Here is a 16,016-nt window from a genome sequence, read left to right on the forward strand (position 1 = left end):
AAAAACAAATAAGTTCATTTAAATTACTGTATCTTATTATCCAAAATAATATATTCATTTATGTCAAAGAATGTAGTAGAAACAAATATAAACCTTAAAATGCAGGTTTATTTTTAGGTTTCTTCAGAGGAAAATAACGCTCCGCTATATATAATATGCAATATATAACTGAGCCCTATATTTTGATAAGGGAAACGGTCGGATGTTATACATGTATGATAATGACTATGTAATAAAACATACCTAGAAGTTCGGATTTTTTTAAAATCAAAATATCTATGGAAATTCTGCGCGTTATTTGTTAATATTCTAAGTGTTTGGCTGATTTATTCAAGAAAGCTGTCAATGAAATTAGAAAAAAGGTATGCAGTAAAAGGGAATGAAAGTTTTATAAATATAACTTTTTCTTAATTTGAACCAAACTAGGGAAAAAGTACTGATCCCAATCAAAAGTGATGGACGAAAATAAAGTCACCAAATTGCTGCTTATATTATGCACTTCTCATCAAGAAATTGGTTTGCATTAATTTATAGAATCGTTTAATTTGTAAACCGTGTTACAACAATAAAATGCAGTTCTTTAATTGAAATTATATATATTACCACTTTTTGTAAATTTTAATTAATCGGGCTTGGCTCGAATTTAAAAAAATCGCAACATTTCTAAATTTTGGTCATTTCATTTCCAACTTCTTTAAAAACTGTATTTGTCTGATATATCTTTTTCTAACTGACATGTTTCTTGGGAGTTTTTCACCGAACATTTAAAATGGCTGCTTATAGATAACTTTCATTATTTTCGTTAACATTTTTTGAATTAAAAATATCAGAATGTCCATATGTGTCTCCTAGGCGTGTTTCACTAAAGATTTATATCATGCATCAAATCACAGAGAAAGATGAACTCTACAATCTTTTATTTGCAAACAAAATACTCCTTTTGAAAAAAATAATAGAAAAATCAAAATTCCTCTATTAAGAAATTGATAACTTGTACGATCACTCTTGGTGAAATCATATTTCATTGGGTCAAATGCTGTCTGCCGTGATTCATACCGATTGTTAGGCCTTTCTTAGCACACTGATTTTGACTACGGATAGCTCCGTTTTCCTGATCAAGATGTGGTACTCACGGTGGGTGTGACCGAACGACAGAGGATGCTTACTCCTCCTGGGCACCTGGTACCACCTCTGATGTGCCCAGGGGTCCGTGTTTGCCCAACTATCTATTTTGTATTGCGTATAGGAGTTATGAGATTGATCACTGTTCATTATATAGTACATGTGATATTTTTTCTTAGAGTCTACTTTCGGTGTTTTTGATACTTTATTTTCATTGGACATGTCACAAAATATTCATAAGCTTTTATTTTTTGTATCATTCTTCATTTCATCATTTACATAGCGTGTGAAGATAGATTTTATGGCACGGAGTGTGATTCAAGGTGTGGACGATGTGCAAATGAATCCGCGTGTAACACTATAACGGGTACATGTTTAAATGGGTGTCAGGGACACTGGGATGGCGCACGGTGTGACGGTAAGTAAGCTTTGCTTCAAAATAAAAACAAAGACTTGATATGGACTATATATCTACTACAAGTTGTACTCCCCTCAGTGTCAAGATTTAATGTTATCAATATTTTTTTTTATTTGTATCAAAGGAAAATTACATTTTCTCTGGTTATTAGTTAAATTAAACTATAATGAGTTAAAATTAATAGAGTTTTTCCACTTTCAACCAGTAATATTGATAAGTCACACGTGGGTGAAACTACCTTAATATTTTTTTCACACAAATTTTACGGTAACGCGATTCACGTGAAATTCACTTTTTCACATGAATATATGTGATATTGCCTGTGTATTCTTCACTTTTTCCACCAGTGCTTTATCAGATTCTTCAAGAAGCAAAATGTTAGAGTTTCATATAATTCATATGTGGTTAAGTATCTCTAAAGTTATGAAAAAGAACATTAATACTTTATGAACTAGAAATTGATTGTATTGTAAAATGGATTTCCGAAGACTTACATTGTAGACGGGTGTGACCGGTCAACAGGGGATGCTTACTCCTCCTAGGCACCTGATCCCACCTCTGGTGTGTCCAGGGGTCCGTGTTTGCCCAACTATCTATTTTGTATTGCTTGTAGGAGTTATGAGATTGATCACTGTTCGTTATCTTCACCTTGCATTGTAGAATGATGATGTATTTATATAAGTGAAAAGTTCTGAGTGGTTCATAAACATTATACAACCAACCAACCCAACACGATATTGATATTTTTATATCGATAGTGTTTAATTTTTTTTTTATCTAGAATGCAAAACTGGATTTTATGGAATGAATTGTGACGGTATTTGCGGGAACTGTAAATCCGGAACCCACTGCAATAAAGTTACAGGGATTTGTCCAGATGGGTGTCAGGACCATTGGAACGGAACGATGTGTGACGGTGTGATATATATATATATATATATATATATATTGATCAGCAGTTTTTGTTATCCTTCCATCATTCTCTTCATATAAATGTATTTATAAGATTGCTAGGTAACATTTCATAAGATATAGGGCTCGTGGCAGGTGTGGTCAGTCAACAGGGGATGCTTACTCCTCCTAGGCACCTGATCCCACCTCTGGTGTGTCCAGGAGTCCATGTATGCCCAACTATTAATTTTGTATTCCATATAGGAGTTATGAGATTGATCACTGTTCGTTACCTTTACCATTTCCTCCTTCTCTTTATATGCGTTTACTTGTGAGTCCTAGCTAACATTCTATACCTCTTTTTATGCGTTTACCTGCGAGTTAGTTAACCTTCAATCCTTCTCTTTATATGCGTTTACTAATGACAATCCTTCTTAAACTTCTGTACTTATGACAATCCCTATTAACTTTCCATCGGTCTTTTATCTAAGTATGATAGTCCTTTCTATCTATTAATCGTTCTTTTTGTTTACATATAAATCTCCCACCTTTACCTTTGTATGTGGGTGACGTAATACAATTTTGACCGACGCATGTCGCTTATGACCGTCGATAATGGGAATATCGATCGTATGTGCTAACCCTTACTGTGGCATGAAACCTCGTGTTTTTATGGGTCATATACGAAACGTCCATGACTTTCGAAAACTTCTGATACTGGTCGTTTGATGAAGAAATACTACCTATGTTAAACGTCCAAAGTTAAAGCGACGATCGAACTAGAACCATGTATCGGTTGCAGAACAATGAGTTAACACAAGTATTGCTCGGGCGTGTAAGCAGACACACAGATAATAAACATTTTGGTGATAAATTTGATTTGATTTTATGTTTTCCGCCACACTCAACAATTTTTCAGTTATATGGTGGCGCCCAGTTTTTGTTGGTGGAAGAGAGAACCCAGATACAATGCACCTGGGAAGAGACCACCGACCTTCCGAAAGTAAATTGGGAAACTTTCTCACTTACCACAGACCTGTTTACTTGTACGTTTTCGCCGTATTTTTTACGGTAAAAGTTTTAAAAAAAAATACGTTTTACGGTGATTGGTCGCGAAAATACGGTCAAAAACAATAATCGGTAAAAAAAAAAAAAAAAAATCGTTTCGTCAAAATTCGATCTAGAAAATTATTAACTTTTAAAGATCAAAGTCATCTAAGCGCTTTATGAAATAGAAACATATTAAAGCATGTAAAAGATCGAGATTAATACAGCATGGTGACAAACGGTTTTAGATACATGTATGTTTTTATAGTGTTTATTACAAGATGAATAGATTAAATTGAGTATTCAAGGAAAGCAAAGTAATTTAAAAAGGGGTAATTTGATGAGTCAAGAAAAGTAGACTAGTGCTAATTGATCTGATGTTTAAAAATTAAAAGATATGAGGTAAGTGTCAGAGAAACCGTACTACATATGCATGAAAAATATTAGGGAAATTTACAAGTCGAGAGATCTCAACAAGGTTTTCAGCATACTTTTAAAAAATTAAACTAAAATACTTAGTATATTTTCATCTTTATAAACCTTTGAATCTGGTTTCAGGAGCTCTCAGATAGCAGGAAATGGCATCTAATTTTTCAAAATTTTCTGGGGGGGGGGGGGGGGGGGGGGGGGGGGGGGGGCAGACACTCACCGGTGACTTTGTACTGACAGACTACCAAAAATACTGACAATCTTACTGACAGCTTTCATAAGGGGTAAACAGGTCTGTTACCAGTGCGAGCGGGATTCGAACCCGCGCTGACCAGAGGTGAGAGGCCGTGTGATTTTGAGCGCGATGCTCTAACCACTCGGCCAAGGAGGTGATAAAGTAAATCGTATTTGCCCAAACTGAATACCATTGCAAAGGAACAGAAGTCGACGTTTTGCGGATTCCGTGGCCGCTGTAATGCTTTTATCTGGAAATACAGCCTGCCGTTGGGTTGAGTGCTGTCTGGCGTGTTTTGTGCCAATTGCTGGGCCGCTCTTTACTTGCTGACTCTGGCATCGGGTTGCTCCGTTTACCTGATCAAGATATAGGGCTTACGGCAGATGTGACCGGTCAACAGTAGACAGTGACTCCTCCAATGCACCTGATCCCACCTCTGGTATATCCAGGGGTCTGTGTTGCCCTAATCTTAATTTTGTATCAGGGGGATTTATGAGATTGATTACTGTTCGTTATCTTCACTTCTCATCCCTCTGTTGTGTTGCAAATTTTGTGAACATGAGATTTACGTCCATACAGTGGCAGATCTAGGGGACATATCGGGGTTACACATCACGTCCATACAGTGGCGGATCTAGGGGACGTATCGGGGTTACACATCACGTCCATACAGTGGCGGATCTAGGGATGTATCGGGGTTACACATCACGTCCATACAGTCGCGGATCTAGGGACATATCGGGGTTACACATCACGTCCATACAGTGGCGGATCTAGGGGACGTATCGGGGTTACACATAACGTCCATACAGTCGCGGATCTAGGGACGTATCGGGGTTAATCATCACCTTGGTTGAACATTTTTACCAAAAAAAGGCATTGTTTGCCATTTAAGATGCAAATTTGGGCCATAGCCCCCTTTGAAAATTATTCCGGACCCACACCTGCTATATTTGGTCCTAGTATTCTCGGTTCATAGTTAATGTTTCTTATTTTGGAATATGTAATAACCCGGAATATATTTTCTGAATGGTTGCTTTTAACTAACACTCTTTTGTTAGTTTGTAAAGATGGATATTATGGAGTCAAATGTACAGAAATGTGTGGAGCGTGTATAGGCAATGTATGCAACCAACTTACCGGGAATTGTCCTGATGGATGCACGGACAATTGGACGGGAAAAAATTGCGATGGTATGTATTTATTCATTCGTTCATTCTAGGGGGCTAATTTAGGACTTCTAGCCCCATTTGGTTCGAAATAGAAATGTTTAATGAGGGTATCGATACATCATGAGAATATCCAGGGCATCATTTTATTTGATTTTGGTGGAATAGTTTTTGAGTTGTAAACAATTCATAGCTTCCCTTATTATCTCTGTCCAGCATATATTCTCATATAAAACTTTGATTTCCTATTAGCTCCACCCTTGCCCCAGGGCCACGATTTGATCAAATATCAATCTGCACCATAATGCAATATTTGTATATCAATAATGATAATCATAATCAGATTTGATTAATGAAATGCTTTCTAATTCAGCTTTTACTTAATGAAAGGAATTTATTCACTGGGCTTACTACAACTCACACCAATGTAAAATGATGTTATACCTATGTGCTCGGTACACTATCAATGTAATTATATTTGACGAAATACAGGAATTCATTTTATTTTTATCTATTGTTTTAGCTGAAGTACAATTTATAAAAGATACCTCGAAGAAAGCACAATTTAGCGTGATAGCGGTTGGAGGAGTGTTTACCGTGTTTGGTTTCATGGTGTTCGTGGGCATCGTATATTTCAGGTATTGTTCATACATGAAAAAAAAATACAATTAGAAATATAAATCTTTTCTGAAAGGGACATGGATAGAATCGAGCTGAAAATTTTATTTTTCTATTTTTATACTTTACAATGCTTAGCTAAATTATTTCTAATGCTCAACCAAAATTTTGATATCAGTTGTTGAGTTACAAGTGAGATACAGCACTCTCAATTCTCTGTTATGTAAACAAGGTTCGTGCCATGTTTTTGTTTACATATAGATCGCTTAAAACAAAATGAGATGTGTCAAGCATTAGAAACTATTTGATTGTGTTCAGAAATAACATGCAAATTGAAAAAAAAAATCTGCTTTAAACGAACTTACTAGTATATTTAACATCCCCGAGGACCTCTACATCCCAGTAGCTAAGTACTTCGTTACTAACTTGAAAACACGGATGTATATTTAATTGTTGTGATAAAATTTCGAAATTCATTTCAAAGTTAAGGATTATCTCCCTCATACATAGCTCTTTTCCTTGGACGAATTTGGCTCCAGTTTTTGGCACTCTAGTTTTCCTTTTAGCTCTTTCGGCTTCAGCATTACTGAAGAAACATTATTTGTCGAAATGCGCATCTGGTGCATCAAAATTGGTACTGTATCAGTTTTACTTGTAAACAGACACATGGCACAAGCCTTGTTTACATAACCAAGAATTGTGAGCTCTGTATCTCCCATATATACCTCGACATCTGACTTTCAAATGTGTACTGACCATTAAAAATGTCTTAGTTAGGCATTCTAAACATTAGAAATGTAAAAATAAAACTTGAAAATGTTCACCTCAAATCGTGTCCATGCTCCTTTAAAACTAAATATGCAACAACACCAAAATAAAGATCATATTCATTTATTATGAAATGTCGAAAATGATAGTCATTATATAATATAAACCTTATTATACCCCCAATCCCGCAACAAACTGGGGGGGGGGGGGGGGGGGGGGGGGGGGGGGGGGGTAGTGGAATCGGATTGTCCGTCCGTCTATCTGTAGACGCAATGGTTCCCGGACTCTAATGCATTATCCTTCCGCCAACAGTCATCATATCATACATATAGACTACCCATGGGACGATTAATTTTGTATGTTTATAGGAGTTATGAGATTTAAATGGAGGCAAGGTACTGACAAACAAGTTCACTGTTCGTTATCTTCACCTTTTATAGCAGAAGTGTTTACACCTATTATTATTCATTACCATAATGTTACTGTCGCTAATGTGACGTCACAATGGGATAAAAGTAGTCCTCGTTCCTCGGACATTTAATGTTTCGGCTCTTATGGCTCAGTAAAGGCCAAAGTACTCTAGGAGCTAAAGAATCTATAGGAAAAAACATAAATGTGTAATAGGCAGTGATGTTGAATATTCCAACTTATGATTTTTAAGTCAACAAAACAGCGGAGAGACCTTTAACCCAAGCAGAGGAAACAGAGAGCATTCTGGAACAAAGAAATTGAAAAAAGAAGAAACCATGAAGACACTGAAAAACAAAGAAACAGTTAAAATATCAACCAAAAAATAACTAAGAGGAGTACCTTGGTGAAGAATAGAATGGTGAATAGAGTGTAGGTGAAATTTTACTGAATAAAAAATTGTGGTTGTATCAGCATTAGAAGTCATGTCGTTATATAGTTTCTAAAAAGTGGAATAAGCATTCATATTACAAGCCAAAGCCGGTCTTTTCCTCAATACATTGTGTATGCTTAAAATCCTTGGAATCAAAGTGAAACAACCTTTCACCATTGAAATCTATTGAGCAATTATGTGGATTTGATATCCAGATAAATTTTGTTCTTCAACAACAGCCATGTATCCTTTTAGATTTTCATATTCTAATTGCATTCATAAAAAATTTCGTAAATTATCGAGTCTATGAATTGAAATTGATGTAGAAGATGGAGCGAAAACGTATGATCCAATGACAGGGTTAGATTCATATAAAATTTAATAACCATGTAAAATGACAATTGTTTGCATTGCTTTATTTCAACTGTTGATGTGTGGGTTATTTTGTTTTGTTTTGTTTTCTGTAGGAAGAAGGCCGGACGTTATACCACAGAAGGCGTTCAATGAATTGTCAATAAACAATCAACATAATGTGTAGACATTAATCCTACAGTCCTAAGGAATATCATTTTTTCTGATATGTCCAAGTGGCCGAACAGAATATTGACAGTGCAAAACAATTACCTCTGAACAGTCCATTTTTACATTACGTTTGCCTTTCGTTAAAACCCCGAATTAGCGTTATCATGTTTTAGCTATGAGGAAAATCACGTGATAAAATTAGCCAGTAGTTAACCTGTGATTCTGTTTTAAGACGTTCTCTGTAAGTATTATATATATCTTTATGTGTGATGCGTGTATTAAAAGCAACAGGACGCTGAAAAATTGAATTACGCGTCTTATGTAATTAATCGGCACACGTTTGTTTATCATCAGCATAATATATGTTATAAAAATGATTACTGCTTATATAAACATTAGATATACATGTAATTGTTGTTTTATTGTGATTCCCATTTTCTAGACATATCCTTGCTTATGAGAAAAGAAGTGGGAACCTCTATGTATTTATTTGTTAAATATTTCCCTCAATGAAAATTCAGGAATACCTGTTGTGGGTTGTCGTCAAGACGTTTGTTTTATGTTAGTGGTTATGATGGAATATTGTTTTACGTCCCTCTCGAGAATATTTCACTCATATGGAAACGTCACCACTGCCGGTGAAGGGCTGCAACATTTAGGTCTATGGTCGGCGCTTATTATTTTATTCATTTATAAAGCGCAAAATTACCTATAGTTTCTATGCGCTGTACAATGTCTGTGCTAATAATCATTGATAATATATTAATAAAAGACCTGCAAGAGCTATAAAGAAAATGATAAAACAATAGAAAGAATTAAAATAAAACATGGTAGTAAAATGACGAAGTGGTTGACTTTGAGTTGACAAGATACAATTGGCATACAGGTATTCGTATGCTGGATCAAAATTCAGTTTGCAAGACCTTGCACATGGAATCCTTGATATTACACTGAATTTTTCATTCACAGAGCATATTCACGCTTGAACAAGAGTGTTTTTAGGTTCTTGCGGAATGCTCCATGTGCTTCAAGCTCTCGAAGTTCAAGTGGCAGTTTATTCCACATTCTTATGGCCATTGAGCAGGGAGGGATCTTTATCGTGCCACACTTGCTGTGACACGGGACCTCGGTTTTTGCAGTCTCATCCGAAGGACCGCCCCATTTAGTCGCCTCTTACAACAAGCAAGGGGTACTGAGGACCTATTCTAACCCGGATCCCCACGGGGTGTTTTATGTTAGTACAAAATATTCTATCTCAACTTGGAAACCCGATAACGACACTGTTTAACCATACTGAATATCAATTAGAAAAAAGAAAAGAAAAAAAATACTTATGTGGGTGTAATCTACTGACAGATGACAACACCCTTACTCCACTTTGGATACTTCCTTCCTCTATTCGATAGTCGTGGCTGTGGGGTGTCTGGGGTATTAGGAACACCCAGAGTCTGAATCTTCAGTCTCGGGCTAGTGCTCCTCAGTTGCCCTATCATCATCCCAGGTTCATCTAGTAGGATTGTCTCAGCTGAGCCAACTTCTCTGACTCTTGACCTTTGACATTAAGGTCAGATGTATCGCGGATGGTCGTAGGAACGTCTTCCTCTTCCTGGTTCTGTCGAGTCTTCGCACTGTTACCTATAAGAAGAAGAAAAAACACCAAGTGTATTCAAGGGTCTGTGTTAGCCCTTCTCATCATGTTGTATTCTTTATATGAGACTGATTACTGATTGTTATCTTCATTATTTCATCAATAGTATCTCCATTTCCGGTGAATGGAATAGACTCATGTTTGCACCCACTTTTCTTATCCTACTTCTCGGTGACGAAGCGGTGTAGTAAAGCTTTACATCTTCTCACTTAACCTTGTACACTGGATATTGTCTTCACCTTGTATATCAGCTTTGTTTCCTGATAATGTAGGGATTGTTTCCCCAACAGTCGTGTGTTTACCTTCAAGAGCAACAACGATTAACACTAGATCTATCACCAATGCAACCTAGTTACCTTCAAAGCACCTCTGTGTTCTGATGTCATATCCCGAATTCTGTTGGACCAGTTTAATGTTAGCTCACCTGAGCTGAAAGCGCAAGTGAGCTTTACCTATCACCTTTTGTCTGTCATCAATATCTCCGTAAACTTTTCACATTTTCATCTTCTCCAGAACCACTAGTTTATTTTCAATCACACTTGGTTTAAATCGTCCATGGATGAAGGGAATTCAAGTTTGATCAAATGAATGGTCATGCGCTCTTCAAAGAGGAAATAATCACGAAAAGGCAAAAATAAGGTAGGGTCATTTAGAAATCTTCTCAAGAACCACTGGGCCTGAATAGCTAAGAGATGATACATTCATGAAAGTCTTGTATACATGCATGAATGTGGCCTTATAGAAAAAATTATATGAATGAGGCGAAAACCATGAATTCTTTCAAAATCCGGATTATCACTCCGATTTCAGATTTTAGATTCATATGACGCACGTGCAAAACAAGGGTCATTTCCATGCACAGAATGACTTGAACAAATGATTTTATTATAAATTTGAAGGTTTAAGCATGAATTTATCTTTTACGTGTGGACAGGGTCGATATGTTATCCTAAGATTCAGGACTCACGGCGGGTGTGACCGGCCGACAGGGGATGCTTACTTCTCCTAGGCACCTGATCCCATCTCTGGTGTGTCCAGGGGTCCGTGTTTGCCCACTATCTATTTTGTATTTGCTTATAGGAGCTGTGAGATTTGCCATTGTTCGTTATCTTTATCTTTCATCAGTTTGACCCAGATTTGAAACCTCTTAATCTTTGAAAATTGAGTGATAAGGCTCTCGTATATCATACATACATTCATTGTGACATTTGTTTTCGTATCAAGGTTTCGAATCATGTGACCTCGACCTTGGAGTTTGACCTGCTTTTAAGAAACTATAACCTATCAAATATCTCCTAAACTATTTAAGGTAGGACTGCCTTATATTGTGTATAGATTATGACATAACCTTTCATTTGATACCATGGCGTTTGACCGTATGAGGTTGATGTTGAGGTTTGACCTACTTTTAAATTACTGGCCTATTTAATATCTCTAAACTGGTTAAGGTAGAATTTTCATGGTTTTCGAATAGATTTCTTACTGCAAGTCCTTTCATTTGATACCAAGATCTTTGACTACTTTGACCTACATCTAAGAAAACATAAGCTACTGAATATTTTCTGAAGTTTTTAAGGAAGTGTTTTCATGTTTTGTATATAATAGATTCTTTACGGCAAGACCTTGTGATATCACAGTGTTTAACCTTGTGATCTTGACCTTAGAGTATGAACTACTTTTTAAAAAATATGTCCTATTATTTATCTCCTGGATTATTCAAGGTAGAATTTTTATATTTCATTTAGTCGGCTGTCATAGCAAGGTGACCCCTGCTGTTTAGTCACACACCGATAGCAAATAAATCCTACTCATAAAGATCGTCAAAAATTGACGTGCATTTTTCAGCATCATTAAGTTTTGAAAGCCTATTATACAAGTATGTTAAATTTCCAACATTTCGGCTTGAGCATCACTGAAGAGACATTATTTGTCGAAATGCGCACCTGGTGCATCAAAATTGGTACCGTATAAGTTTTACATATGTATAACAATGTAATTTAAATGAGCCACCTTGTTTCGTTTAAAGAACTATACACACGTATAATAAATGAACATTGGACTTACATGTACGAAATGATTTTATAAAAGAAGTATTATCACAAAGGTAGAATACTTAAATGTGCTTATTTGTTAAATATCCCTCTCTCCTAAGCATACAATATGTCTAAATTCGTGAAATGAAGTAAAATTATTTATACATTAGGAGATGATAATATAGAAAACACAAACATCTTCGGAATCTCTGGGTCCATCAAAATCTGAATATAGCAAGGAAATATGTCTCAAATTTAAGATCGATGCGATATAATTTTGGGTGATGGAATTTTTTTTTAAATCTTAAAGTTGCAGCAGAAAATTATACTAAGGGAAAATATTCGTTTAGATGTTTCAGTGATTTTCCGATATCTGTGTTCATTTTAGGAATTCAAAATCAAATTGAATGATGGAAGTGAAATTCGAATAAAATCAAGAAATATTCGATTCAATCTGATTAAAACCAGATCTTCAATCCGCTCCTCTATTGGCCATGTCGCGTTCAACGCGGATTGAAGATCTGGTTTTAATCAGATTGTATTCCATTCAAATATAAGGTCTTACATTGCACTGCAAGTTTCTATCTTTTGTGAGTTGAAATGTACATTTCATCATCTAGTGGAACACACTGAATTCATAAATTACAAATATCACGTTACGTCTGTGCAGTTGTTTGTTTGAAATCCACTAATTCACCGGTAGCCGTCCAAAAAGTTACCGGTAAACGTCCAATAAGTTACCTGTAAGTGTCCAAACAGTTCCCGGTAACCGTCCAATAAGTTACCGGTAACCGTCCAAGAAGTTACTGGTAACCGACCAATAAGTTACCTGTAAGTGTCCAAAAAGTTCCCGGTAACCGTCCAATAAGTTACCGGTAACCATCCAATAAGTTACTGGTAACCGTCCAGTATGTTAGCGATAACCATCCAATAAGTTACTGGTAACCGTCTAATAAGTTACAGGTAACCGGCCACAGTTTACCTGTAACCGTCCGATAAGTTACCTGTAACAGTTCAATAAGCTATCGGCAACCCTCCAAAAAGTTACTGGTAACCGACCAATAAGTTACCTGTAACCGTCCAATAAGTTACCCCTAAACGACCAATAAGTTACTGGTAACTGTCCAATAAGTTACCGGTAACTGTTCAATAAGTTACCTGTAAACGTCCAATATGTTGGGGAGAGTTCATTACTTTTAATGACAAAGGATGACATCATACAAATGTTTTGATTTTAAAAAATGAATTATTTCAAAACAAGTCGTCTCAAAAGATCTTACACTTACAAGTTGTAGACCATGTATATCGTGGGAGATCAGAGATAGCATTAACACTGACGAAAAATGTTCACAATAAACTTATACATGTACAATGCTGCAATCTTCATAAAAACCCGTGCAGATGAACGTGCCGATTCCTCGATACTACTGGCCTGCAAAAATGTCGTTTTTATTTAGTATTTTTTATTTAGAATTTTGTACGTGATATTGATAAGGAAGTTTTCTACCAAAATAATTCTTCATTTTCTTTTTCATTTTTCTAACACCAACACAAATCGATCGGTCGCACGCCGATGGAAAAAAAATACAAAAGCTCACGTCGAAACTTGGAACCGAGAATATTTGGAAATGTCCTTCTCACGAGGAAATAAAGTGGTGCGTGGACACTAGTGTAAACAAATATTTCGGTACCAAAACTTAGCAGGATATCAGCAAGTACCCGCACTGTCGATGATACATGCTTCTTTCACACTGAAGTGATAACACCGGAAAAACAATTAGAAACACACGTATTAACCAATAAACAGAACAACTTACAAAAACTCGATAAATACAATGACTACAGTGCTGCGCATTTAAATACCCTCAGCTTTCCTAGAGTTCGCGGGTAAGAGAGAGAGAGAGAGAGAGAGAGAGAGAGAGAGAGAGAGAGAGAGAATTGCACGTGTAGGCTCAGAGGACTCCGAGCCCGACCAGAAATACCAAAAATCCACCCCCCAAAATCCCTACACTACTTATAAAATCAATAAAACATCATACGTGTGAACACAATAAAAATCAACTCATTGATATTTCAGTTATTTTCACTTTAAGGATGAAGTTTCCGGGTTTTATGTGCTTCAATCAGAGCAATAATACCGAGTAAAGTCTAAATTCATTTTGGATTGGTTCTTTGATTTGATTGGCCAACTCGCATTGTTTTATCCAATGATACAGTTTCACTTTAAGGATAACGTTACCGGGTTTTATGTGCTTCAATCAGAGCAATAATAAGTTTCAAAGAATCGTATCCGGTTTGCGTCACCTGTATTTTATGGTATGTCACTTTTGTATTTGATTGTATGTTCCATTACCAGTAAATCTGTTGATTTACATCATTATCTCGATTTGCATTTTTTTCTACTTTACTGTATTTATGCAGTCAAAGTTTAATGAAGCTTTAATAAAATGAGTGTGTAATACTTTAATTTCAATTTAATTACAATGCGCATTTATCATTATGTATATGTATATTCCTCTATAGAAATACATGAATATTATGGGTATTAACTAAACTACATTTTAACACCAAAAACATAACACTAACATACATTGCCTGACAGACAGCCGTGATTGCTGGACGCCCGTAATTTATTGTATTCTAAATACACAATTCGCAGAAAAGTAAGTCGTTTTCCCATATACAAAAATTAAGATAACCTTCCAACTCCATATACAGAATATGAGCAATACATAAATAACAATACTTTTAAATATACCTCAAATCCCCTCTATATAGCATCAGGGCCGGCCAGCAAAAAAACTAGAAATAAAACGATGAAAATGGCAAAAAACTCTAGAAAACCTGTAGCCGTTGCCAAGTGCAGCTGGATCCAGGGGGTTGTGAACGGACCTCACAACTTATTTGTAAATGTTAAACCTTAAATTTGCATGGCATGTATGAAAACATAAGATTTAATTTTCTCACATAATCACCAGTGTGAGATTGACTTTACCCATGTGAGACAGCCATGTGAGATTTTTCTGTCTCACACTGCTGCGACGTCATTTGATTGTGACGTCATATATTTTCTATGATTTACGTTACACTGTGAAGATTTACGTTACACGGTGAAGTAAAAATATTTTGCATTGTTATCTTTGAATTTTAATTTATATAGCTTTCTGGCGGACAACCTTGGGTTTTTTAGTTTACACTTACAGTGTAAACCATTTTCGGGTATGCTCTTTCTGCCTATCTAATTAGTTTTTGCATCGAAGTTCAAATGAGGATTTTGATAATTTAGAATTTTCTCAAAGCTCCTAAATTTATACACTAAACTGTAGGTAAAATGTGAGAAAAATAATCCTTCATTATTTACTCGTGTGGGATAGGGAAATTCCACCTCTGGAACAAGATTCGCTGTCTAGGACTCGGCAAAGCCTCGTCCTAGACTGCGAATCTTGTCCCCTCGGTGGAATTTCCCTATCCCACACTCGTACTAATGAAGGATTCTATTAATCTTTTAAGTTTCGTCTATCTCGTGACGAGCGGCGGCTAGAAGTGAATACCTGAATTGCAACTCGAAAACCTGTTTTTCTAACTCGTATTCTATTGGCTAATAATGGATCATTCCATTCTACCTGTACAATATACTGTACCGTCAACACAACATTTTCCCACTATTACTAACGAAACGCGGGAAAATATAATTACTGTGGGCAACTTGTTTTAATCGTCATTCTCACGTTTCTTTATTGATTGATGGAATATTGTATAACGTCCCTCTCGAGAATATTTCACTCATATGGAGACGAAGGCCTGCAAAACTTAGGCATATGCTCGGCGCTTATGGCCTTTGAGCAGGGAAGGATCTTTATCGTGCCACACCTGCTGTGTCACGGGACCTCGTTTTTTGCGGTCTCATTCGAAGGACCGCCCATTTAGTCGGGTTTTACAACAAGCAAGGGATACTGAGGACCTATTCTAACCCAGATCCCCACGGGATTCTCACGTTTGTAATACCATTTCTATATGTAGGTCAATGCTTCTTATATATCAAATAAACTGAGAAACCAACACATGCCTTTTTGTGCGGTCATATATATTACACAGACAATCAACTGAATCTAAGAGGTTACATATATATTACACAGACAATCAACTGAATCTAAGAGATTACATATATATTACACAGACAATCAACTGAATCCAAGACGTTACATATATATTACACAGACAATCAACTGAATCCAAGAGGTTACATATATATTACACAGACAATCAACTGAATCC

The 16,016-nt window shown here is 36.2% G+C and overlaps 1 protein-coding gene across 1 annotated transcript in view; it reads left to right on the plus strand.

Moving 5' to 3' along the window:
• Positions 1–8,455, plus strand: part of LOC125663384 (multiple epidermal growth factor-like domains protein 10) — a 43,106-nt gene extending 34,651 nt beyond the window's left edge. Inside the window, exons 20-25 of the mRNA XM_056146501.1 lie at positions 1,406–1,540; positions 2,322–2,456; positions 5,204–5,335; positions 5,835–5,949; positions 7,359–7,537; positions 8,006–8,455. Of these exons, the coding sequence (XP_056002476.1) occupies positions 1,406–1,540; positions 2,322–2,456; positions 5,204–5,335; positions 5,835–5,949; positions 7,359–7,494 (653 nt within the window). The 3' untranslated portion in view covers positions 7,495–7,537; positions 8,006–8,455. The remainder of the gene's footprint in view (positions 1–1,405; positions 1,541–2,321; positions 2,457–5,203; positions 5,336–5,834; positions 5,950–7,358; positions 7,538–8,005) is intronic.
• Positions 8,456–16,016: the final 7,561 nt, after the last annotated feature.

Source organism: Ostrea edulis, chromosome 8, assembly GCF_947568905.1.
Source record: "Ostrea edulis chromosome 8, xbOstEdul1.1, whole genome shotgun sequence".
Lineage (NCBI taxonomy): Eukaryota > Metazoa > Mollusca > Bivalvia > Ostreida > Ostreidae > Ostrea > Ostrea edulis.